This window comes from Astatotilapia calliptera, chromosome 4 (assembly GCF_900246225.1).
Source record: "Astatotilapia calliptera chromosome 4, fAstCal1.2, whole genome shotgun sequence".
NCBI classification, from domain to species: domain Eukaryota; kingdom Metazoa; phylum Chordata; class Actinopteri; order Cichliformes; family Cichlidae; genus Astatotilapia; species Astatotilapia calliptera.
In genome coordinates, this window is record NC_039305.1 from 29,226,885 (window position 1) to 29,252,637 (window position 25,753).

The window sequence follows — 25,753 nt, forward strand, 5'->3', positions numbered from 1 at the left end:
AGTTTCTGGAGTTAAACGGTGTTTGGGCTTTTCTGCACTGTTAGCAGCTCCTAAAACCTTTAGATTAAAAGCTTTGTTCTTACCGATGTAGAAGAAACAATGTCAGTTTACCGCCAGAATCATCCTTTACTCTCCAAGAGCTGTCTACGAGTCGGACTTCAGTGCACATCCTCAATTTGCTCCTATTGTATAAATCTAAACGTGGTTTATTTCCCAAAGTTGGCGCTGGTGCTTCTTTGCTGTTTCATTCAGCAGAGCACCTATTCCTCCATATCTAAGCGTTCAGCAGCATTTCCCTTGCCATTAATTGGAGCCTGTGCAGAATGGACACTATACTGATTACTACTATCTTTTAAATATATCTCTTCAACACAATACATTGATGTTTTGGACAAAGCCATTGTTTTTTGTCAGTCTCTTAGTTAAGTTTAGAAATGTTTTTGGGGAGGACGTTAAAATACCTTATTGGAGACAAAGGATCAGTTGAGAGGCAAGTCCCACTGTAAGATCAATAAGAAGTCTGTTGAACTCTGAATCAGGCAAAGCTATAGTAGCGGGTAGAATTAAAATACGGAGTTATAAATGAACATAAAAGGCCACAAAAGAAAAGATCATGAGTCCTTGGGAACTTTTATTCTCACAGAAAACATTTGATTCACATATTATGATGTTACTTTTCACAATACAAACAGCAAAACAAGAATCTCCTCCAGTCTGATGGACAGTTGAAGGACACCAAAGCTCACACACACACACACACAGACACAGTTCCACCTTCTGTGATTTCATATACATATATATTTTATTTTAATAATAAATTATGTACAGTTTTGTTGGAGTGACAGAGATGTGAAACAACAACAGGAGAAACAGAGGGAGGTTGTGATACGTCAGAGATGCTCTTTTGTTGGGTTTAGAGTACAGGGAAGAAGAGGCACATGTCGGCCCCTCCAGGTGCATTCTGGGATGTACCCGGAGGGAATGTCCGATGAGGAGGGAGGAGAATCACCACATGTAAGAGTCATCATATCTGTTGAAAGACAGAGAGAGGAAATAATGTGCCAATGAGAGAAGAGTGTAAATTCTTTAAGTTCATGTGACATCTTCAGTTTTTACATTTGAGGATCTTTACCTTGATCTCTGGTCTCTGTTGTTATCGCCACCAAACAGCAGCTCTGCGACCACGTCCTCCTGAGCTGAACGCTTTCCATACCTGAGAGTGAAGAAGACATTTTTTTTTATTGTAAATTGCAATTGTGATCATTTTCATGAAGTTAAAGCTCAGTCTTTATGCTTTAATGTTGGCATTATTTTGGAAAAATAGATATTCATGACAGTTTGCCTCTGTAAATGTTTCTGTTGTTTAATAATCATTGTTAGTGGAAAGGTTCACCATTCTCCCCCTCGACTCAGACCACCACAGTGCATTTTCTGTTCTCGAAACGACTGCTGATCCAAACACTTCCTAATGCTGCTGTTTCACTCTCCTTTACAAAAACAGATTTGCTTTTATTGTAAATCAGTCACACAAAGTGCAGCTCATTGGTATAGAGTCAAAATAGAAGCAGCAAGGATCCCTTATACACTGACCTTTAATCCTTCTATAAGACTGGATCCTAAATTACCCATGATACAACCATGAATGCCACATTGGTGGTTGCTACAGAGGTCTCTATATAATCCATAATAATCCACGTTTTTTAACAGATTTTCAAGAATTTAGTTACAAATATGAAAACACACGCCCCTCAAAGCTTGATATGAAATGAGATCTGCAGATAAGGTGCTTAGTCTTTTCTCCTGCCTTTTGTGGCACATGATTGCATTCAGGTGGAATGATTCTACAGCATACATCTTTCATGACTGCACACATCCTCTATATTATTGTAGGGATTATTTATCTGACACAAGATAAAATTTAATCTCTAGAGCCACAGGAAAAAATATACAGCTGTTCGTACAGGCTGAAAATCACTGAGTTGGCTGTGGCTCAGGTGGTTGAGCAGATCAATTACTGACTGGAAGGTTGGTGGTTTGATCCTTGGCTTCCCCAGTCTGCATGCCAATTATCCTCGGGCAAGATACTAACCCCAAGTTGCCCTCTGATGCGTTCATCGGAGTGTGAATGTGTGTGAATGTTGGTTAGTTTGCTCTTGAGTTTAGAAGTGCTTGTATGAGTGGGTGTGAATGAGGTTGTTGTATATAGTCCTTTGAGTACTCTGGGAGAGTAGAAAAGTGCTATATAAGAATCAGTCCATTTACTCATGACTTAGAAACCATAATAAGTTTAACCTCATTTGGCTACCGATGAAACACGCACGTCTTTTGTTGAGATATACACTGTATATCTGTATATACACTAATACATTGTGCCGCACTGTGGTTTTAGTCCCCTTGCCACTGGTTTATAAAATCAAGCCTGTAGCCATGCAGTTTGCCTTTACAAACAACTAATAAGTCATTCTGCTGTTACTGTGATAGGATGTCACCATTGTCAGTTCATGAAATTTCTTCCCTCCTAGCTATTCCACAGTCAACTGTAAGTGGTATCATTGCAAAGTGTATGCATTTAGAAATCACAGCACCCATAAGTTAGATTGGAGCTGTCAAATCCTGAGGCGCATAATGTGTAAAAGTACACTAAAGTACCAACAATCATCTGACGTAAACATCAGCAGAATATGAGCACTGGGAACTTCATAGCATGAGTTTTCATGACCATGCCGCTCCTGTAACTGTTATATGGTATATTTAATATTGTAGGTGGTCCAAAGGTCTTAAGTCACCCCACATTTCTATATATGTGGTCATGAATAAGAGTTCTCCAGGCTTTCTGAAATATTTCTGAAGTTTTCCTTTGGCCATTGACTGCTTTTCATTCATTTATGTGTAAGTGAATGTTTACAGAGGAGTTTTTTTGTTTCTTTCTTTCATGTCTTGTGAAGACAACCAACACTGACCCATCAATGATTCAAGGATGATTCAAGTCACACAATTCAAGGGTTGGATTAGTTTTATCAAAACAGTTTGAATAGTATCTTTAGGTACTTTGTTACTAGCATTCTGTTGCATAAACATATATGTTTCCATTTCTTTAGTTGGATCTATGAATAATGCCAAAGATAACATTGTTTCACCAATAGCTGCTCCAAAAAAAGTGATTCCGAAAGAAAGAGTTATTAACGGAAAACTGGATATAATGTGCCCCACGTGCTGTTTGCTGAAGCATTAGAAATGGTCTCAATGAAACGGTGGCTGTCAGGAAACCATGCTTAAGGAAGGGAAATGGGGACAAAGGTAGCCCAAATTATCAACCAGTGCCAGTAGGTCTTCTAGAGTGATAAACCAAATTTGAAAGTTCTGTATGAGTATGCACAGAAGAGCTCACGAGAGGTAAAACTGTGAATGTCTACAGCAATCTGTGTTATAGAATAAAGTTGGCCATACCAAATTTTGACTTTCAAGCTTGTTAAAATGTAGCTTTATACAATGCATTCTCATGTATGTATGTACACATTTTAATAAAACGCTGCACCTATTTTCCATTTGTGTAGAAAAATACTTTTTAAAAATGAGAAGTCAAGACTTTTGCACATCTCCACGACACTGTCTTTATGACAACACAGTTTCAATTGTCTGTCTCTAAATTTTCTCTTCCACTGCGCTTTTGAAAGTTCTCTTTGTGATTTTCTGCACCGCTTAGAGTTTAGAGTTCATTCTTAATCAACCTTACAATTTCCTGTTTTATTTTGAAAGTTATTTCCTTTTTTTTCCTCACCCTTGTTAGTGTTTGATTCAGTTTGCCTGGGGTTTGTTATCCTGTTCCCTGGTGTGTGTTAAGTGTCTGTTCCCTAAGACTTTGTTAGGTTGTTTGTATGTTGTTTGCTTTTGTTGGTACTATATTTGTTTTTTTGAGATGTGCTTGTCATGCCATCACTTTGGACACTTTGTGTTAATCAGGTTTTTTTGGTTTTTTTCTTATTGTTGGCAGGTTTCTGTCTGTGATTGTGTCCTTCCTTTCGAAATCATCAGCAGTGTGCAGCATCCTGATTCAAACCAGTGACCACATTTATTCCTCTCACAACAAACACATGACTTTTGGGCTTTGGTTCTGGTGCGTCACACTTGTCTGTCAGTCTGTCACCTGTCTTCTCTTACCTCTACCTTTCCAAGCTGTTCCCTTTTGTTTGCTGCTAATGCTTTAATGTCACAGTCAGATTCAAATTCAAGAGTGTGTGTTTGTTTTAATGTGTGTACGAGGCTGTCATTTCCAAGTCTGGCTGGGTTTTTATCATTCCCTTGATGGGAAACCAGGGTTCCAAAAGAGCCTGCAAATGTAAAATCACAGAGCCGTTTAACTGAAAATTTACTTGGTAATGTGTGTGTGTGTGTGTGTTTATGTGTGCGAAACAATCATCTCAGGTCCCGCAGAGCGGCCTGCAGTTCTTCTGTTTTCCCATCAAACATCTGTTCCACCTCCCCTATGACCTCAGCACCCAATCTTATGCTCCGTTACTTCCTCAGTGTGTGCTTCCCTGCAGGTAAGCAATCAAGAAGCGCACATGTACTGTTTCAGCTGTCACACAGCTGGCAACATATCAGGATATAAAATGTTTTCACCGCTGGTTGATACCTCAATCTTCCTACCAATCTACCAATATTTTTTTCTTTAGCCTTAATGTGTCCTTTTGCGTCTTCTTCTCCCCAGTGGTGAAAGAAATGCTCGGATTTCTTACTTAAGGAAATGTAATAATATTATACTTTCAACATTTTCTGTTAGTGCTGCACTGAAATGATCAAGCAGGTTCACAGGCTCACGCCTGCAATTCCTACAATTGTGGGACCTTAATTTAAATCTAAAGCTCAATCTAAGGATTGAGTGTTCTTTTGAATTAATTTTTAATTGATTAGTTGTATGGATATTTGTAAAAAAGAAAAAAAAAGACAAAAGTCACCAGAATTAAAATCCATCCTCTTTAACATCTTCACAGTCCTTCATGTGTTAAAACAGCTTTCTGTGAAATGTTTGAGCCAGTTGGGGATGAACGTGTCTTTGTTAGTTTTGGTATTTTTGATGTATTTGTGTATAATTTTCCATATAATTTGGAGTAGTAAGAAATGTTACTTACACTGAAAAGCGTGGCTACATGTGATGGTAACTGATAAATGCAATATTTAAATATTAACATTGTCACAATATAGCACATATGATATAATAACTATGCAAATTTTACTTTTGTTTTCTTTTGTTCATTTGTGGTTACACCTCATAGATCTATCAGTTGTATCTAGTGTGTCTAAACCTAACAAACACTCACACCCACTGTGAAAACCATAATGTGCACCTCTCTAGTGAAATGCAAAAACTTTCTATAGCACTGGATGTATTTAAATACCAATGGCCTATTTGACTTTCATGAATGAGAACAGATAGCTCCCGAGTGTGACTGTTTCCAATGATGAAACACCCTCTGACAATTCCATACTGGTGATCTTTATACCTGAGAGCAGCAGGCTTTAGCTTGGGCCCTGCTAACTGAATTTGGGCTTCTTTCTTGGGTCGGTCTGCGCCGATTTTATTGCTCTGGTCCCGCTCATTTCGAGGCCTGGAGGTTTCAGAGAGTGGACAGTAATCTAATCTATAATCTCATTGTGTGAAGTGTTGGGGAGGAAGAGGGTGTACATCACACATTGACAGAGCTCCAGGCTTATGTATGAACCAGCTTGCTTTAATGACTCAAGGAAGATAAAATGAAGTCTGGACTAAAGTAAGATCGGCAGGAAAGAAGCAAGAAAAGGCTCAAGTTCCCCACTAACACATTTAGCTTAACACCTACAGTTGGCTCAGGGTCATTAATTTTGAGGGGATTTTTCAAGGGCTGTTTATGAGTGATTTAACTCACATACTTTCTTCATGCCCAGCTTCATGTGGACCATCCACAACAGTAAAAACAATACTTAAAGACTTGGGAAAGGTTATTAGTGTGGGACCATTAAATATTCATATTGGTGCCCTGCCTTGCAGGATTTTTTGGTGGAAGAAAACTGAACAAAAAAATTAATTCAAGCTTTTTTGTTTTTTCGTTCCACATTTTCAAATATGGCACACGTCATTTCATTGGTGATGAAGCAGATTGTGCTGTATCTTTTTTTCTTGTTTTTTACCTTGTTAAATTTACCTTGATATCCTTATTGAAATTTAATGCAGGAGATGAAAATGGTTTCTTTATTTGTTTGGAAATCACCATTTTCCTTCAAGTTCAGTCATTTTCTCATGGTACCAAATCTAAATGTCATTTGAGCACCACATTCATTTCAAGGCTGTCCTGAACAGCGGTGCCTGTTGGGCACACACTCGTGTATGTGTGTGTGGTCATACCTCTGCCTGGTGATCAGATTGATGTAGTGTCTCAGGGCAGTGTAGTATTTGGCCAGCTCTTCAGGAGGAGCATCCTCTCCTGGGTTCTCGGGTTTGGGGGGGTAGGCATCAGCCAGTGTTCCCAGACAGACCAGCACACACAGCACTAAGGCCACCAGCACTGTCCAAGGTTTCAGTATCACAACCATCTGTAACAAGGCACATAAATGCTATGGAAATCTAACCACTGTTGAAGTCTAATTTCCCATTGATTCATAATGAAAAATAACAAAAAAGAAGGAAATAATAAATAAATCCTAAATGAAATCTTACAAATAAATAAATACATTAAAAAAGATGCTTTGAGTCTAATAAAGGCTATTGCCCTTTCCTGTCTAATGACTAAACCTTCGACCCGTACCATACCTCTCCTGAGGGGTGCAAATGTCATCTGTTTTCATCTGTAATATCTGCTCAGGCTGATGAGTAAACGGAGGTGTGTAAAGCGGTTAAACAAGTCAATATATACCTTTAATGTTTTTTAGGGCTTTGGGCTGTGATTGATTTTTTGTCAGCTCTTCCCTGAAAGTTGTTGTCTTTTGAAAGAAGATGAAGAAAATGGGTTTGTCTCTAGAGGAGGAAACTGATTTCACGCATCTTCACGGAGGCTGTGGGTTTAATGGAGTTTACAGAAAGGTTTAATTTGCATTAATAATAATAATAACTAGCATGCTGTGTGAGGAACTGGATTTCCACTGAAGTGTATCAGCTTTATGACGATTATTTCATTATCACATCATACCATTACCAAATCTGCTCCTGCTGTTACAATTATTAATTAGAATCCTGGATTAAAGCCTTTCAACAAAGAGAGAAATCTTGCTGTAACTTCTTGTTGATAACTAAACAAGTATTTTTTTTACAACAACAAACTATAAATCTGTGTATGTCTGGATTAACAGTCAGATAAAGTAACTGCATGTTCATTTTCCCCAGAAGTCACTGGTTTGCTCCAGTCCATACCAGGTCTGCACAGATTTAAAAACTGCAAACTCGTAAATTTGCACAACTAACATAAAGCATAAAAAAAAATCCCTCTGTCCTCTGTCTGACTGTGGAGTCTGCGGTGGAAATGTCCAGAGGCTGTTGAAAATGGCAGTAAGGAGCTTAATTATCACTTGCATTAGTTTGGCCATTTCACTGTTTAATTTGTTTCACAATTAATTGAATTTTAAAAAAGAGATCTAAATTGAATTTCTTTTTTTTTTCCATTCAGACTTACAGAAAACCATGAAACTAACAGACGCTCACATCTGACAAGCTGCACCAGCTGCTTCAGGATTTACCTTCTGGGTGTTTTGGTCTATATGCTGTGCCACATTTAGCAGCGGATCGCACACCCACACTATTTAATCAGGCCAGAACTAGCAGTCTACAATCTAATTGTCTTTTAAAACTCTGTATGTAAATCTTGTCTAACCAACAACTTAAAAACAAAAAAGAACCGCAATATTTTGTGAAATCCTTAAAATAAAATATTATTGTAGCATTTCATTTATTTCTTTGTTTATTTATTTATTTATTTATTTATTTGCGTTTTGCGACTTTTTTCGCATTTTCCATTTGCAGCAGTAAATCTCCACCAAGACTCTTGGTAGAATAACTGTATTATGTGAATGTGGCCTTCACCTACCATGAGTACTATGTTGCTGGAGTGTGAACCTCTCCAGCACGTTTCCCATTCTCCGTGCATGTGTGGGAGCAGATGAAAGTGTGCCAGAAACCTCTGCTCTCTACCCCCACTCGCACCCTGCAGCCCGGCTATTTATTTATTTGCTTATTTGCTGTATTTTCCAGTCCTTTTCTAAATAATTGCATGGGGTGAATTATAGATTAAAGTCGGAGTTGCTTCAATAAATAAATAAGAAAAACGTATATCCTCCTTTTATGTATTTATTCATTTGAAAAATATAAAATATTATTTAAAAAAAAAATAGCAACTGAGGCCACTAGATTTTGTTCTAAGTCCTTTTCCTTCCTTCAGCAGGTCTTATAAAGCTGATCTTCAGAATTTAGAGCAGATCTGATCAAGTTCAGCAACAGTGACCTTTGCGCACATTTCTGCTGTAATCGGTTATATTGAAGTTCTGCTTTTAAAAAAAATACTTTTTAGACGAAACAGATGTGGATCCTGAGGCAAATCGATGGCATGTGTTGTGTGGTAAAACTAGGCTGAGCTGTCCGTGGTACTGAACGCGCTCCAGATGTCACCTCAGCCAAGCTACTGGACACCAATTAACGCTTAAAGGCAAGCGAGCAGAAGAAACCTTTTATTTTAAGTACGTTTTGCTCAGCAAAGTTGCGATTATTTTGATTTATTTATTTACCGGTATATAAACAAATCAACAAATCCCTATTGGAGTCAAAGAAAGTTCAAGCACGGGTTGTGTGAGAAGTGTGGAGACTTACTTTGAGAAGACTTTGGAGGTTACAGGTAGACGTGGCAGCCACAGGTGGTCTCTCGCAGCAGCAGAGGGTTTACTCTCTCTCCTCCTCGGTGTCTTGTTTTCACTCTGCAGGTCGCTGTACCTTGCTTCCAAACTCCGACAGAGGTTATTTATACAGTTTAGCAGCAGCGGAGAAGGGAGGGGTTACACCGCGTGAGTGTGTGAGGGAGACGGGTGGGAGTAGAGGCCGAATGAGTCAGATAGCGATGGTGATGATGATGATGAGACATTACTAAGGAGTCGGTCACGCAGTCAGTCTTGTGTTTCTGATGACATTTTGGGCCATGACACTCAAAAGCTGCATCAGTGCAAAAAGAAAAAAAAAAGAATGTTTAGTGAGTTTCCATCTGTTTACTCAAAGCTCTGCATAACCCAGACTGGGCTTATCTGGCCACCAGAAGTCCTGGCTCAACTATCCAGTAAAGCAACCTGTTACATTCGATATGTATCTCACGAGAAATCAGTCAAATATGATCCAACATGTCCAAATGGAAACCAGTAGTTGTCCAAACAAAGTGATTCGTTCTTGCTGGCTGAGGTTTCCGTGTATTCGGGGCAGCAGTGAATCAACTCTGGGTTATGGAATACATATTCCCAGTCAAACTGAAATCTTTGTGTTTTGGCTGATCTGTGGAGATTAACCACGTGCACACCACTGTGTCTGAAGTTTAGCTAAAAACGTTTATTGTGTTTCGTTGCATGTCAGTCTGCTCGGAATGCTTTCACTCTGTGACTCAAACTGTTGCGATTTCTGCCACCAGGCGGAGCCACGTGAGCAACTGTGAGGCTGACGGACAGACAGACGGACAAAAAGTCATTTCACCGTAAAGTAGTTGTGCCAGCGTCAATAAAGAAGCGTGATGACGCAGGTTCCCAGTAGTCCAAAGCTGTGACGTATGAGCACCTGAACGATATGGCTTTACGTGTCATGCATACCCACAGCCCTCTCCCCCATCGCCTTCACTCCCCTGTGAATTTTTCCCGTTTTATTGATGAAATCCATGTTTTGCTGCAGGCCTGAGTTGCTGCTTTGTTTTCTTTTCCTGGTTGAAGACCTGCTTCATCTTTACATCTGACATGTTTGCATGTAGTTCATTAAACAGTTGGTCATTGTCTCCTCACTGGTTAATCCATCACTTCTGTACTTTTTTAACATTTGAATTCATTTATTTGAGACCGTATTCAAACATGGAATAAGCTGCACAGCCAGTAGTGAGGTTAGGCCTTCACAAGTGGAGTTTGAAGATTTCGATTAGAAAGAAATTCTCTGTAGCAGGTTTTAGTAGAACGCTAGAGGCATTTTATTTCTGTGTAAAACAGCTGAAGTTCACAGTCACGTGTTGTGAAATGTGCTTAAATATTCTTATGTGTATTAAATCTCTTAATATCCAACAAGTGATAACAAACATTCAGGCTTAGAGGCAGGGTTTCTATATTTCTAACAACAAAGCACAAAAACATTTAACAGAAAAACTGTAATGTCAAACACAATGCATGAGCCTTCAGTTTGTTTTGTTACCTGTGGCTAATTCAGTGAAACGGTCTATTTAAAGAAAGAAAAATAATTATTTTTTTCTCAGACAATTTGAGTGTTGAACCAACAGAGGTAAAATTATGGAACACGCTTTATATTTACACACATACATTCACAAAAGCCACATATGGAATATGGATCAGTATCTTGCCTGTACTTTAGCAGGCAGACTCAAGCAGCCAAGAATTGAACAACCAAACATCTAATCAGTAAATGACCTGCTCCACCTGATCCACAGCCACCCAAGGTAACAGCTATAGGTGACAAGTGGTATTTCTGCCATTTGCAGAATGTGACACATAATAATCGGTTTAGTTGAGTTCTCAATTTTTAGGCCAGATTTACTGACATTGGTGTCACTGATTCTGTGTTTCGTGGTAGTACTTTGTCTGTGCCATTTGGTTTGGATTGTGGAGCTTTTACTGACCAAATGTCAGGATGTTTTGCCAGGTTAAAAAAAAAATAGCCAGAGACTTCAAGGGACCTGAAAACTAGATTTAACAGATTTTTTCAATAATAGATTTTAGTGAATATTAATAGTAATTTTAATTTTCTCAGTTCTTAGTACAACTGATCAACTTAACTTTTAAGCCAGATACCCAAATAAAAACATTTATATATATATTTATATTTTTATAAAGGTATTGCTTTGGTCACTCTTATTTCTTTCCTAATATCAGCACAAGCAAATAATGTGCATGTGATGGACCGAGTTGAAAAACAGGAGGAGCCCAGGAATTATTAGAAAAATATAGTTTCCATTTATTTAACCCCCAAAAATTATATTTACAAGACTAATAAATGTTGAGCTCATAAAAGAGGTCAAAGAAACAAAACTGAACTCAGGCAAAGACTGCAACCTTAACAAACCAAATGACTGCCCAAACATACATAATTGACCTAAACATGAAATGACATACAAGGGTATATATAATGGCTGATCAGACCATTGTGACACATGAGGGGTAACAAACAAAACACAATCATAAATCACAAACGATGCAGTACAATCTAGTTTGTTAATAAACTAAACACTAAAGAAGAAAATCAAAAAACCCCATTAAACCCTAAACTCAAATATTTAATTAAATACAAATACTTTGTTTTTAAAGTAAAGAAAACACACATTCCCCCTTGGGTCCCCTCCTTGAATCGCTACCTTATCGTGGTGGAGGGGTTTGTGTGTCCCAGGGATCCCAGGGGCTATGTTGTCTGGGGGCTTTTGCCCCCTGGTAGGGTCTCCCATGGCAAATTGGCCCTGGGTGAGGGACCAGACAAAGAGCGATTCATAAGACCCTTATGAAAAGGACACCGAGGAAACAGTTTACCCTGCCCGGGATAGGGTTACCGGGACCCCCTCCCTGGAGCCAGGCCCGGGGAGGGTGCCCGAGGGCGAGCGTCTGGTGGCTGGGCCTTAGTCCATGGGGCCCGGCCGGGCACAGCCCGAAGAGGAAACATGGGCCCATCCTCCCGCAGGCCCACCACCTGCAGGAGGAGCCATAGGGGTCGGGTGGATTGTGTACCGTGTGGCGGCCAGGAGCAGAGGCACTGGCGGACTGACCCCCGGCTGCCAAGACTGGCAATAGGGACATGGAATGTCACCTCTCTGGTGGGGAAGGAGCCTGAGTTAGTGCGTGAGGTTGAGAGGTACCGGCTAGATATAGTCGGGCTCACCTCTACACATGGCTTGGGCTCTGGAACCAGTCTCCTGGAGAGGGGCTGGACTCTGTCTCAGTCTGGAGTTGCCCCTTGTGAGAGGCAGCGGGCTGGGGTGGGTATCCTAATATCCCCTCGGCTTGCTGCCGGTACGTTGGGGTTTTTCCCGGTGGACGAGAGGGTTTGTTCCCTGCGCCTTAGGGTCGGGGAACGGGTCCTGACTTTCATCTGCGCTTATGCGCCGAGTGGCAGTTCAGAGTACCCAGCCTTCTTAGAGTCCCTGGGGGGGGGGGGGGGGGGGGGGGGGGGGTGCTGGAGGGTGCTCCACCTGGAGACTCTGTTGTCCTACTGGGAGACTTCAATGCTCACGTGGGTAACGACAGCGAGACCTGGAGGGGCGTGATTGGGAGGAACGGCCTCCCTGATCTGAACCCGAGCGGTGCTTTGTTATTGGACTTCTGTGCTAATCACAGTTTGGCCATAACGAACACCCTGTTCGAACATAAGAGTGTCCATAAGTGCACGTGGCACCAGGACGCTCTAGGCCGTAGGTCGATGATCGATTTTGTAATCGTATCACCAGACCTGCGACCATATGTTCTGGACACTCGGGTAAAGAGAGGGGCTGAGCTGTCAACTGATCACCACCTGGTGGTGAGTTGGATCAGGTGGCGGGGGAGGACGCTGGACAGACCTGGTGCACCTAAACGCGTAGTGAGGGTGTGCTGGGAACGTCTAGCAGAGGCCCCAGTCCGCGAGATCTTCAACGCACACCTCCGGCAGAGCTTCAACAGCATTCCGAGGGAGACTGGGGACATTGAGTCCGAATGGACCATGTTCAGCGTCTCCATTGCCGAAGCTGCTGCATTGAGCTGCGGCCGCAAGGTGGTTGGTGCCTGCCGTGGTGGTAATCCCCGAACTAAATGGTGGACACCAGAGGTGAAGGGAGCCACCAGGCTGAAGAAGGAGTCCTATCGGGCTTGGTTAGCCTGTGGGACTCCGGAGGCAGCCGACAGGTATCGACAGGCTAAGCGGAATGCGGCTTGGGCAGTGGCTGAAGCAAAAACTCGGGTGTGGGAGGAGTTCGGAGAGGCCATGGAAAAAGACTTTCGGACTGCCTCGAAGAGATTCTGGCAAACTGTCAGACATCTCAGGAGGGGAAAGCGGTGCTCTACCTGCACAGTGTATAGTGCTGGCGGAGCGCTGCTGACGTCGACTGAGAAAATTGTCAGGCGGTGGAAGGAATACTTCGAGGACCTCCTTAATCCCACTGACACGTCTTCCGAGGAGGAAGCAGAGTCTGGGGATGAGGGGAATGACCCGCCAATATCCGGGGGCGAGGTCACTGAGGCAGTTAAACAACTCCTTGGTGGCAGAGCCCCTGGTGTTGATGAGGTCCGCCCCGAGTTCCTGAAGGCTCTGGACGTTGTAGGGCTGTCCTGGTTGACACGCCTCTGCAATGTTGCGTGGAGATCAGGGGCAGTACCTGTGGACTGGCAGACCGGGGTGGTGGTCCCCATCTTTAAGAAAGGGGACCGGAGGGTGTGTTCCAACTACAGGGGGATCACACTCCTCAGCCTCCCTGGGAAAGTCTATGCCAGGGTGCTGGAAAGGAGAGTTCGTCCGTTAGTCGAACCTCGGATACAGGAGGAACAATGCGGTTTTCGTCCTGGTCGCGGAACACTGGACCAGCTCTTTATCCTCTCCAGGATACTTGACGGTGCATGGGAGTTTGCCCAACCAGTCTACATGTGTTTTGTGGACTTGGAGAAGGCATTCGACCGTGTCCCTCGGGGTGTCCTGTGGGAGGTGTTGCGGGAGTATGGGGTGTCTGGCCCATTGCTACGGGCCATTCGATCCCTATACAACCGTTGCAAGAGCTTGGTTCGCATTGCCGGCAATAAGTCGGACTCGTTCCCGGTGGGTGATGGGCTCCGCCAGGGCTGCCCTTTGTCTCCGGTTCTGTTCATAATTTTTATGGACAGGATTTCTAGGCGCAGCCAAGTGGCGGAGGGCTTTCGCTTTGGTGGCCTCAGAATCTCATCTCTGATTTTTGCAGATGATGTGGTTCTGTTGGCTTCATCGGGTGAGGGCCTCCAGCTCGCACTGGAACGGTTCGCAGCCGAGTGTGAAGCAGCGGGAATGAGGATCAGCACCTCCAAATCTGAGGCCATGGTTCTCAGCCGGAAAAAGGTGCAGTGCCCACTCCGGGTCGGGGATGAGTTCCTGCCCCAAGTGGAGGAGTTCAAGTATCTCGGGGTCATGTTCGCGAGTGATGAGAGAAGGGAGCCGGAGATTGACAGACGGATTGGGGCTGCAGCTGCAGTAATGCGGACGCTGCACCGGTCCGTCGTGGTGAAGAGGGAGCTGAGTGTAAAAGCGAAGCTCTCAATTTACCGGTCGATCTACGTCCCTACCCTCACCTATGGCCACGAGCTGTGGGTAGTGACCGAAAGAACGAGATCGCGGATACAAGCGGCAGAAATGAGCTTCCTCCGAAGGGTGGCTGGCCTCTCCCTTAGAGATAGGGTGAGAAGTTCGGCCATCCGGGAGGGGCTCAGAGTAGAGCAGCTGCTGCTCCACATCGAAAGGAGCCAGCTGAGGTGGTTCGGGCATCTGACAAGGATGCCCCCTGGGCGCCTCCTGGGTGAGGAGTTCCATGCATGTCCCACCGGGAGGAGGCCCCGGGGCAGACCCAGGACACGCTGGAGAGATTATATCTCTCGGCTGGCCTGGGAACGCCTTGGTATTCCCCCGGATAAGCTGGAGGAGGTGGCTGGGGAGAGGGAGGTCTGGGCCTCTTTGCTTAGGCTGCTGCCCCCGCGACCCGGCCCCGGACAAAGCGGATGAAGATGGATGGATGGATGGACATTCCCCCTTCAGCAGGAAGTGGTGGTGTGGTCCAATTATCTTCTTCATATTTAATGGTTTCAAACCCTGGCTGCCATCTTTTGTCCAGCAACTCCCAGGGATGATGGCAGGTAAGAAATAAAAAGACAAAGGTTAGTCAGAAAGCAAAGAAATGAAGTAGTATGAATACATAAGTAAACTAAATGTGCGCGCTTACAAATAGAACAAATGTATCCAAACCAATCAATGAAATTATTGGCAACTAAAATGTATTAAGTATGTTCAAATGAAGAATGAAAATACAAAAGTTACCGAATTTAGTGTGGCCACGGGTTTGGCCATCACAGTGCATTTACCCTCATAATTATTTTATTCTTAAATAAAATGATCTTCTAGTGGAAATATGGACTAGAGTTACATTTACGTTCTTCCTAACCACTCAAAGTGCTTTAAAAAGGTTTCTATGAGCCTTGTTACTTGTCCAAAACAGAGTGGACAGGATTTACTGAAAGCAAGAGAGGGTTTAAATTCAATAGATAAGCTTGAGTGGAGAACTTCCTCATATAGATCTATAGCACTTACTGATCGTCCTCTCTACAGAGCAGTTGGTTTGCAGTCATTATCGTACCAATTAAGAGGCCATGCACATGGGAGTGAAGAGAATTAAGTCAAAAATGTCATGGATGAGACATGGAGTGGGGCTCAAATGCTTGTAGCACTTTCACACATTGTGGACCTACTGGGCTAAATGAGCTTTCTGACAAGAACATTACCAGCATGCTTAAGAGAGACTTTCAGGCCTTACTGATCCCGCTGGTTGCATCTGCAAAGACAAAGGGGAATGTGAAGTAGCGTTTAGGAGGGGAAAAGGAGCTTGCTTGTCAAGGAAAAGAACTCTTTGCTTTGTTTGTTCTTCTAGAATGTATTCTATTCACATGATTCTCTAAACTGTACTCTTGTGGTTTGCACCTTAAGGACAACACTGTTGAATTTCTGATATAAATGTTATATCTTATTGTGAGACATGGTGCAAAACTAGGTGCATGGCTACTCAGTGTTTTATTGTTACTTTTGTTTTTCTTTGTTAGTTTTTTGTTTCTTACAATAATACAGAGAAAACCCCAACTATCAGATGACCCCCGAGCAAGCACCTGGCGACAGTGGGGAGGAAAAACAACTTTTTAACAGGAAGAAACCTCCAGCAGAACCAGGCTCAGGGAGGGGGAGCCATCTGCCATGATGAGTCATGTGGGTCTGAGGAGAGAGGACAACAGACACACTGTGAAGGAAAACCAGAGATTAATAATTAATAATAACTGTTTATTAAATGCAATGTGGTGTATAAACAGAGAATAAAAAGAGGCAAGTGAAGAAGAAACACTCACTGCATCGTGGGAAGCCCCCCAGCAACCTATTGCAGCTTTAGGATGGCTTAGTGTCACCTGATCCAGCCTGAACTATATGCTTTAGCAAAAAGCAAAGCTTTTTATCGTGAAAAGTAGAGATGGTGTCTGTCTCTTAAAACCAAACTGGTACCACAGAAGAGGGCCTGAAAGCTGAAGGCTCTGCCTCCCATTCTACTTAGAGGGATTGAAAATATTAATCTTGATTTAACAGAGAACCAGTGAAGAGAAACCAATATGGGATAAATATGCTCCCTCTTTCCAGTTTGTCAACATTCTCACTGCAGCATTTTGAGTGTAATTTAAGGCTTTTCAGGGAGTTTTTAGTGCATTTGCATAATAATGAATGGTGGTACAGCCTAGCATTAATAAATGCCTGAATTAGTTTTTCAGCGTCACTCTGTGACAGGCTAGGGGAGAAATCCAGTCCACAGATTTTTCAATTCAGCAGAGATGGAACTCAAAAGGATTTCCTCTGAAAGCCGTCCCACATAGGAACTGTCAGTAACTTGTGGTTCAGGATCTTTTGGTGACAATGAAGATTTGGTGGACTAAGATCTTCAAGTTTGTTCACTGATCAGAGCAACTTCAATGTGGAATGTCACTTTTATAAACACCTAATACTTTGAACTTGATTTGTAAAACAACAATGTGCCAAAAAGAGCCTAGATGTGGACTAGCACTGATGAAGGACTCTTGGTTTGGGGTAGATTTGTTTTCTAATAAGGCTCATTGTGGATAATGTTGCACAGAAATAAAATGAACAATCCACATTTCACATTTTTATATTAAGGAGGATTTTGTGAAAGCAGAGCGATATTACATATTACTGAAATATAACTAATTTGACAGATATCAGTTGTCAAACCCCACCACTTATTTATTATGCCGTGTGCCTTTTGTGTCCAGCTTGAATTACTCTGTTGAACTCACACTGAGGTGAGTAAGGTAAATGTAACACAATGCCACTGAAACATAAGAAGTGAAAAATACAATCAAACATTAGTTGTCAGTGCAAAGTGTGAAATCCATAAAAAATCAAATGTAATGAGTCTGCTGCATTATGACACAGCTGAGAGAATATAATAAATAAATAAAGATGTAACACTTTATGCAGGTTTTTGATTAATTTTCTTTTTTTCTTTGCTTGAAGTGAAACAAACGACTGCCTGGAAGGTAAGAAATTAATCTTGAAGGAAGTGTTTTATTTTCCAGGTGTAGGAATTGGAATGTAGTTGATTGTAATGTGTGCTAATTAATTTCTCAGTCACCTCTCAAATATAAATCTCTATATGTGTAAATAAACTTTAAACATAAATCAAGGACATTTGTGTTTGGTTTGTAAAAATCCTTAACAAAATCCTATCAATACTGTGCAGTGTGCAAAAATTGCAAAAACAAGACAAGACGATACAGACACAAGACAGTGCAATGGAAATGTGCAAAACACTGAGTACTGTGCAAAAAGTAGCTTGGTGTCTGAAGGTGTGTGTGAGATACTACAGATAAGTTCTTGGTAGTGACGTATATGAAGGTGTGCGTGTGTGTGTCATTCCAGTCACTGAATGACTGGAACTCATTTCTCCAGCTTACTCGCCCGTCTCTCTGTTGTCTCTTTATCATTCACACAGAGTCAATGAAAGCTGTATAAACATCTTTGCACTCAACCCTTCTCTGTTCGCTGAGCAAACATAGTAGCCAATAGCTTACTCTGTGTGCACTTGATGGAGAATGTAGGTTTGTTTGGGGAAGCTAACATACCTTAGTTCCTTCCACAAATATTACCTGTGATAATGCATTGCTAAAAGGGCAAGGCAATTACTGACCACAGAGTGTGTGCGCGCGTGTGTGTAGGTGTCTACCCAGGAGGATATGTTTACACTGCCAGTGACCCTTATCACTAAGTTCCAACTTAATCTACGAAATGAGACATATGGGGAAAAAGGATAGAAGCTGATTTTATGACAGCATTAAAGACAAAGAATGAAACTGAAATGACCTGGAAAATTACATTGTCCTGAAGGAATGTACAGGCAGACTTCAAGATATTGACACAAACAGAAAGTGCCCATTGTATGGTGGGTGTAATATTGAGCTACCGTATAATATCTTTGGCCAGTATTGATTAGCAAGTTAACATTAAAGGTGTGGGGCTAGTTATTTGCTAATCAATCCTAATTAAAGAAGCTATAATAAATATTTTATATTACTAGTCGATTACAATGATATGTGTGGAGGGGCGTGGTTTGTGGCGCGGCTGCGGGGGAGGTGGACACACCTGAGCTTGATCAGCTCATCACACCTCCCCTATTAAACGTGCTGGGACCTAAGAAGCTTTGTTGTTGTATATGTGTGGCTGGCAGCTGAAAAGCTGCAGCCGAGGGTTTAAGGAGCAGCAACTGGGAATAAAAAGTGCTGAAAGAATGCAAATATATGATTGTGTTCGTCATTCTTTCCACAATATGTTAAAATTCTCTTACAATAACAAGCAGAGTTTGTGACTACTTCTAGAAAATCCCACTTTTCTCTTTTCAGTGCAGCCGATTTTTCTCAGCTTACTGCGGTCATTTACACAGATGGTTGGATACATTTTTTGTCCAACTACACCAGAGCATGGAATAGCTTGTTAAAATTGTACAGGTCTCAATAAAATAAGAAATGTGTCCCAGAGCAACAAGCGTAAACATAAGGTCCAATAATACAGTCTATGACAGTGATTAACTTAAAAAAAGTGCTTCCAAGTTTAATAGCCAAAGAACATTTTGGAGTTTTGTGCTTTGTTGCTGATTATTTCTTCAGTAGACCCAAGTGTTGAGACAATGACGTCTGGAAAAAGCAACAAAGATGCTGAAAGGCAGGAGCAGACTGACCAAGTTGACTGATAAAATCCAAAGGCAAGATAATCTAAAATGTCCAAAGAAAACAAAGACTAATGAAACAATTAAAAGAGACAAAAAGACAATAAACAATTTTTAACATAATAAGCAATAAAGACTGGCTGGAGGGGAAATTCTCATTTTCATAATATTAACTTTGCAAATTAAAAAAAAAATACACTTACAGATAACCACTAAGTTTTAATGTGGTGACAGAGTCTGAACAACTTGGAAATGAAAAGAGTCTAACCACTGGTGTGTTCAGGTGAATCATCTTGAGCATAATCACATGTTTACTCTTTTTAACCAGAAGACAAGAGACAGCAAAGGCTCAGAGGAAAAACCTCAGCTTACCATCAATGTCAAAACAAATGACACCAGAGGAGTCGTGTGTGTCACAGTGCGTAGCCTTAAGTTCCTGACCAATGTCACTGTGTGATCACTTGCACTGATTCTCACAGCAGAAGATGAGGCAGTCCTTGTGAATCCCGACACAGTGTAGCAATACTTTAATGTGTCAGTCTGGTGTGGCAGGACCTGCTCTACATAAGTCAGTCACAGTGCCCTGACATGCAAGCACATACACACATGTTGCTTTCACAAACCTCTAATAGACCCCTGGTGACTAATAATTATAGATCTCTTTAGTCACTTATAATGCATGTATACGCTTTCATTATTGTTTATTTTGACCTGTATTAACTTAAATTTAACAGTATGGCTCTGTCCTGGGACCATCCTGCCCTTCCATGGATATATGTTAACAAAAAGCACATGTAAACTAAGGAAAAACTTTTTTCATCAGAAATCATTTTTGCAAAAAACATGATAGCAGCTTTGCCATCAGAAGACAGTATTGCCTTCTTTGCCTAGACATCATGACTTGGTGAAAGTTTGACCAATCGTGAAGACTTAATATTGCAGTTTTTTTCCTGTTTGTTTCAATTACAAATTATTGATGATTTAAAAATGCTAAAATATTCATTGGATTCATTGGTCAACTAGGACATACCTCAAGTACTTATGATCTTTTACATCTGATGTGTGTTTGAAAATGTGTCGTATTACTTTTTTGATGAACTTTGATTCATCTATCAAGAGAATATCATTCCAAAAAGTCTGGTCTTCAGAATCAGAATCAGTTTTATTGACCAAGTACATGTACACATATGAGGAATTGCACCGTGTGAAGCTCCAGAAGCTCTTTCCTTGTATTTTCATTGGCAAACTGTTGTCTTGCTCTAACGTTCTTTTTGGAGATCTTTCCGACAAATAATATATTCACACAGTCATTCTGAAATTAGATACATGCACTTCAATGACAGAATTACCTGTTGAAATTGATCAGATTTAGGTTTGTTAACTTCTTTTGACCCTTCGGGTGCTGGCAGCCTTTCGATTTAAAAAACACATTTTTTTGGTCCAATAAAATTTTGTATTTCACATCATTTGGAGCTTTGATTACATACTTCATCAGTTGTAAAACTTGGCAATACAGCTTCACACACTTCTATTCAAGAGGCTTTATTAGTAATTTTACAGGGATCTACTTATTTGATACACTGTAAACCCGAACAAGTTGACTGAACTTAAAACTTTTGTGGAAACTGATTACCTCAAAAGATTTAAGTACAAAAACTCATATCTTCTAAGTATGGGGTACTCAAAATTTGTATTTATTGTTAACCTAAAAATTTTAAATTATATTTTATATTTTATTAATTGAGCTTTACTCAAAGACTGTATACTTTAATTTCAATATTTTTGTGTTTCTTGTAGTTTATTATTTTGATGCAACACAATGCAATTATATTACAACCTAAACTCAAATTATCTGATTATTAATTAAAAGATATTTATGTTGTGAGTGTAGACTACTAAAAAAAAAAAAGTACGGAAATTCAGTTACTTTACATTTTGTTTATTTAACATTTTTTTCATGAAAATTTAAAAACATCACAAATGTTTTTATAAAACAACTAACATGGACATCGGCACCATAAAGTGAGCATTATAAATTCTGTGTAGAACATTTATCTTTTTATAAACTCACAAAGGACGACATCAGTCCTAATTGCATCTTTCTCAAAATACACAAAAATGCAAAACAAAAAGTCAAATACTAATCACTTTTTTTTAAATAGAAATGAAAAACAATTTTTTAAAATGGGTACAAAGACGATCAGCTTCCAAATAACCAGATAAGGCAGTCAAGTATAGGAAAATTAGGTAAACTGATGGAGTTAAATCCACCCAAAGCCTGTAGTAAACTTAAAGTGCTTAAAGTGCTTCAAACAAAGTGCTCAGTAACAGAGTGCGTGTCCTGACAAACATTGCCTTATATTCCTTAAGAGCATGTAGGCAGGGGTTTCAGGGGTTTGCCGTCATCAAGCCCCATGAAGATATTTTGGACTAAGGCAAATGTGTGAACCAGCTTCCTGGGGTAGTCTAAATGCAGAGCATAGATCAAGCCAAACAATAAAGCAAATGCATTTGCAAATCTGGGAATATCACGCATCACCTAGTCGCCTTTCACCAAAACAGCCATGCTTGAGGAAGTAAAATGGACTGGACTGGGAAGCGCCGTCGGTAACCACTGTGAGAAGGGCAACTGGAGTGTCAATGAGGGTCGACTCATCCAATGCGTCCGCCTGGAATAGACACAGTGGGCCCGTTCTTCGTACCTCGCTAAGTAGGTTAGCCGGATTAGATTGTTGACGATTTCGCGTGATCCTGGATCAGTCGGTTCCCCGAAGCTCATCCGGGACTTGCTGTCATAGCAACAGAGCCGTAAGCGTAAACCTGCTCGGGAGCAGGTTCACTTTATGTAAACAGGATTAGATCGCGGCCACGCAGGTATGTCCGCTTCATTTATACGAAAGCAACAGCGATATTCCACCACTGTTTCACCATAAATAAATATTATCAATGTAACTAAAGACAATGCAGCACCTGATCCATTTATTGATTTCACACAGATACATACAGGTCATTTCCTAAAAAAGGGAAATGTACTATTAACATTCTATTACATGTATGTGATTATTACAGATGTAATTCATATTTCAGAGTAGTAATTGTAAATTACTTCGTGTAATCAAGATGAGAGACCACGGCTATAAAAGCGAAGGTGGATTTGGGAAGTCTGTCGCAGCCATGTCCTGTCCGTATACGCGAGCAGCCCATTGCGGAAGGTGCAAGATTGATAAGGAGAGTCCTCAGAATCCAGCGTATATTGTGGGATAGACAGGATCCTTTAGCTCAGCGCGACAGTGTGCTCATAGAGAGATATCGATTTTCCCGTGAGGGTATTATTTACTTAACCAACTTGTTGACGAGGGGGTGCAGGACCACCACCTGTCTTTTTTTCCTCTGCCCTTTTCTTGGTTGCTGTTATGAACAAACTAACAGAGTATTACAGGCCAGTATTACCTTGCCAAGAGACGCAAAGCAATCTAAGAGATAAATATTACCATTCTGTAGAATACTCCTGTATTCCACTTTTACTTGTTCCCATGTTCTTGTGGGTCCTGTTGTGGCTCTAATGTGAAAGGGGATATAATATAACATATTATAATATAATATAATGCCATATGATATTGGACAATATAGTGTCATATGATAGATCTACCCTACCGCCTACTGGTGTTGGCCAGAGGGGCCGATGGCGCGATATGGCAGCCTGGCTACAACCGTAGCTGCCTCCACCAGTGTGTGAATGTGGGAGTGAATGAATAGTGGTATCGTAAAGCGCTTTGGGTGCCTTGGAAAGCGCTATATAAATCCAATCCATTATTATTATTATTATTAAATTACCTACGAGTTTGATTTGTCAGCAACTTTCTGCCAGCCCTCTCTCCTTGCTTTTGCAGCCTTTGCAGTGTTCTCTTGCGTTTTAATTAAACTCTGAAACTCCTGAAATCCCTCACTCAAGAGTTCTTGCTCTGCTGCCGGAAAATACCGAGCACGCCCCTTCGACATTTTCGCCGACCAATCAGCGGGTTGCCGATCAATGTTTCTACTATCGATGCGTAGCCCCTTTTACGACGCCCAGTGATGTCACATTCCTGCGTCCAGCTGTAGTAATCGTCAACAGCAAGTGTGTTCGGGGAACCGGATTAGCGAGCTCACGGTTAGCGCGATGATTTGATCTTGGATGTGTCATTTGATCTTGGATGTAGTAAGCGACGTACGAAGAACGGGCCCCAGTATCAATGGTAAATGGCCTGTATTTGTATAGCGCTTTACACATTCAGTCATCCAGACATTCACACCCATTCACACACTGGTGATGGCAGCTACATTGTAGCCACAGCCACCCTGGGGCGCACTGACAGAGGCGAGGCTGCCGGACACTGGCACCAGCGGGCCCTCTGACCACCACCAGTAGGCAACGGGTGAAGTGTCTTGCCCAAGGACACAACGACCGAGACTGTCGGAGCCAGGGCTCGAACCGGCAACCTTCTGATTACAAGGCGAACTCCCAACTCTTGAGCCACGATCGCCCCAATTAAATAAGTAAGGTTGGTTTGAGAGAATGTGACAAGCATGACCTGTAATCTAGCAAAACATTCAGCAGTGTAGTGGGTTACTTTGTAACGAGTTAGGGTACTCTACTTTTTTTGAAAAATGTACATTAACGTGTTAGCTTCTTGCATTACATAATTTGTATTTTTATTATTTTTCTAAAAAAAAAAGTAATTTTTTATTTCATGACTTTATCTCAAAAAGAAACTAAATCTTGACTTCAGCCTGGTTTTTGGGCCACCTGCAGCATAGCCATAGTGCTGTGATGCGCCTGTGCCCTGCTCCTGACCTGTGTGTGTGTGGGTTTTCTACAGAGAGGGTATTTTGTTTGTACAATTTGGTAGCTGCTAGGGTATTAAATTGTATTTAAAAAAATCCATAGCATTTTATCTTACTGGCAGAATTTAAGTAATGCAAAAATACACTTACATTACATGTCTAAAAGAATTCTGGGTCCTCCTCCCGCAGGTATACAGGAAGGGCACGAAGTACTGCAGTGCGTTTCACGTTGATATCAGGCGCCTCCTAAAAAGGGAAAAGAAAAGTTCATTTAACGCAAAGTTTTCAGGTGTCATTCTTTGGGGAGAATACATGTTTATGAAACTGCATGACATCAGACTCTACTAAATTTTGGAGACTTTTCTTTTAAGATACAACCTTTCTGTCTCTTGTGACAGAGAGTATGTTTCTTAATCATTTGACAAAAACCCTACACAGTATTTTAAAATAGTGTTCTCCAGATCAGAGCTGTGATCTATATAGAACATGGGGTTCAAAGCAAGGAAAAAATGTGTGTTTATCAGTGAAACTTTTAATTTGTGTTAATTTTATCATTATCAATATATGAAATCTTCACCTTAAGGGACTTAATGAATGGTTTCTTCAATAGATCTTTCAACTCACCTGTGTTTACTGTCTCCACCTGAAATTAATTGCAGTCTGAATTTTTTTTTCTTCTGTCTTTTTGTCTTTGGCCTTCAGCCTTGGAAGAAAAAATAAAAATATTGAAAACCTTATCAGCACACTAAATATACAACACCTTGCTATATTTCAATTGTTTTAGATAGAAGTTGCCACTGCTAGCTAAGTCACTTTTGAATGATGCTAATGAGAAGAAAAAAAAACAAAAACCTGCCGAACAATGAGGCTGCTGTTGTAAAAACGCCAACTTTCTTGCGTTGTGTTTTAATCGGTTAAAACTGTAAAACTGACGACATAATCTATGTTTGAAAAAGAGCGCGAACAACTATTCACCACCTGGGTCTGTGCTTTTTAACACAACAGCGCATTCGAAAACAAGTTATTGGCTGCAACATATTAATATACTTGCTTTTTTACGGAAAAAATAAACATAACGAAGGTTCCGTTTTACTTACAAGTTTCTCCAAATGTGTTCTCCAGTCGCTCGAGAAGGGCAGCCATATTGAACAGAATTTTCTGTCAACGTCGTTCAGGTTAGAGAGAAGACGTCATGACGTCATGACGTCCACATGCGGAGCTCGGAAAAAAACATTTACTCAAAAATCATAATTAAGAAAGCAGTATTTACTCTTAACTTCTAAGCCATGTACAATTATAACTGTTTGAATCGTTAACCGAACAGAAAAGTTTTAAGTTGTTTCAACTTTGTGAGGAATTTTAATTGTTATATCCACAAACTTTATAAGTCAGGTAGACTGTTGGGGTTTACAGTGTACCATGACTGTAAGATGCCTTGCTAATCATGTGGGATAACCATATAATGGAAGTTAATGGAAGTATATAAAATCGATTCATAAGGAAACAACAAGCTGAACAAAGAGCATGTGAGTCTGTCTGTGTCAGTGTATCTCTGTCTGATCGTATCAATAGCAGTCTTCTAAAGGTTAGAATCGCTACAAACGAGGAAGATGAGTGGCAGGAAACATTTAAACAGCGCTGATAAAACACAGTGCTGTCCAAGTTGATGCACATAACTCAGCCCCCCAACACACACACACACACACACACACACACACACACACACACACACACACACACACACACACACACACACACATAGA

The 25,753-nt window shown here is 41.0% G+C and overlaps 1 protein-coding gene and 1 long non-coding RNA gene across 3 annotated transcripts; both read right to left on the reverse strand.

Annotated features, from left to right (window-relative positions):
- Positions 1-618: 618 nt before the first annotated feature.
- On the reverse strand, positions 619-8,934 carry pyya (peptide YYa). Its single transcript, XM_026166041.1, has 4 exons — positions 8,828-8,934; positions 6,380-6,567; positions 1,133-1,213; positions 619-1,030 (listed from the first exon to the last, which is right to left on the reverse strand). Exons 2-4 carry the CDS (start codon positions 6,565-6,567, stop codon positions 1,006-1,008), a joined length of 294 nt encoding a protein of 97 aa, XP_026021826.1. The 5' UTR covers positions 8,828-8,934; the 3' UTR covers positions 619-1,005.
- Positions 8,935-21,141: 12,207 nt separating this feature from the next.
- Positions 21,142-25,360, reverse strand: LOC113021398 (uncharacterized). 2 transcript variants are annotated; one of them, XR_003272290.1, is made up of 3 exons: positions 24,615-25,360; positions 24,146-24,236; positions 21,142-21,835 (listed from the first exon to the last, which is right to left on the reverse strand). It is a non-coding gene; the product is annotated as an uncharacterized LOC113021398 (long non-coding RNA). The 2 variants fall into 2 exon arrangements; XR_003272289.1 differs by having other exon boundaries at positions 24,141-24,236.
- Positions 25,361-25,753: the final 393 nt, after the last annotated feature.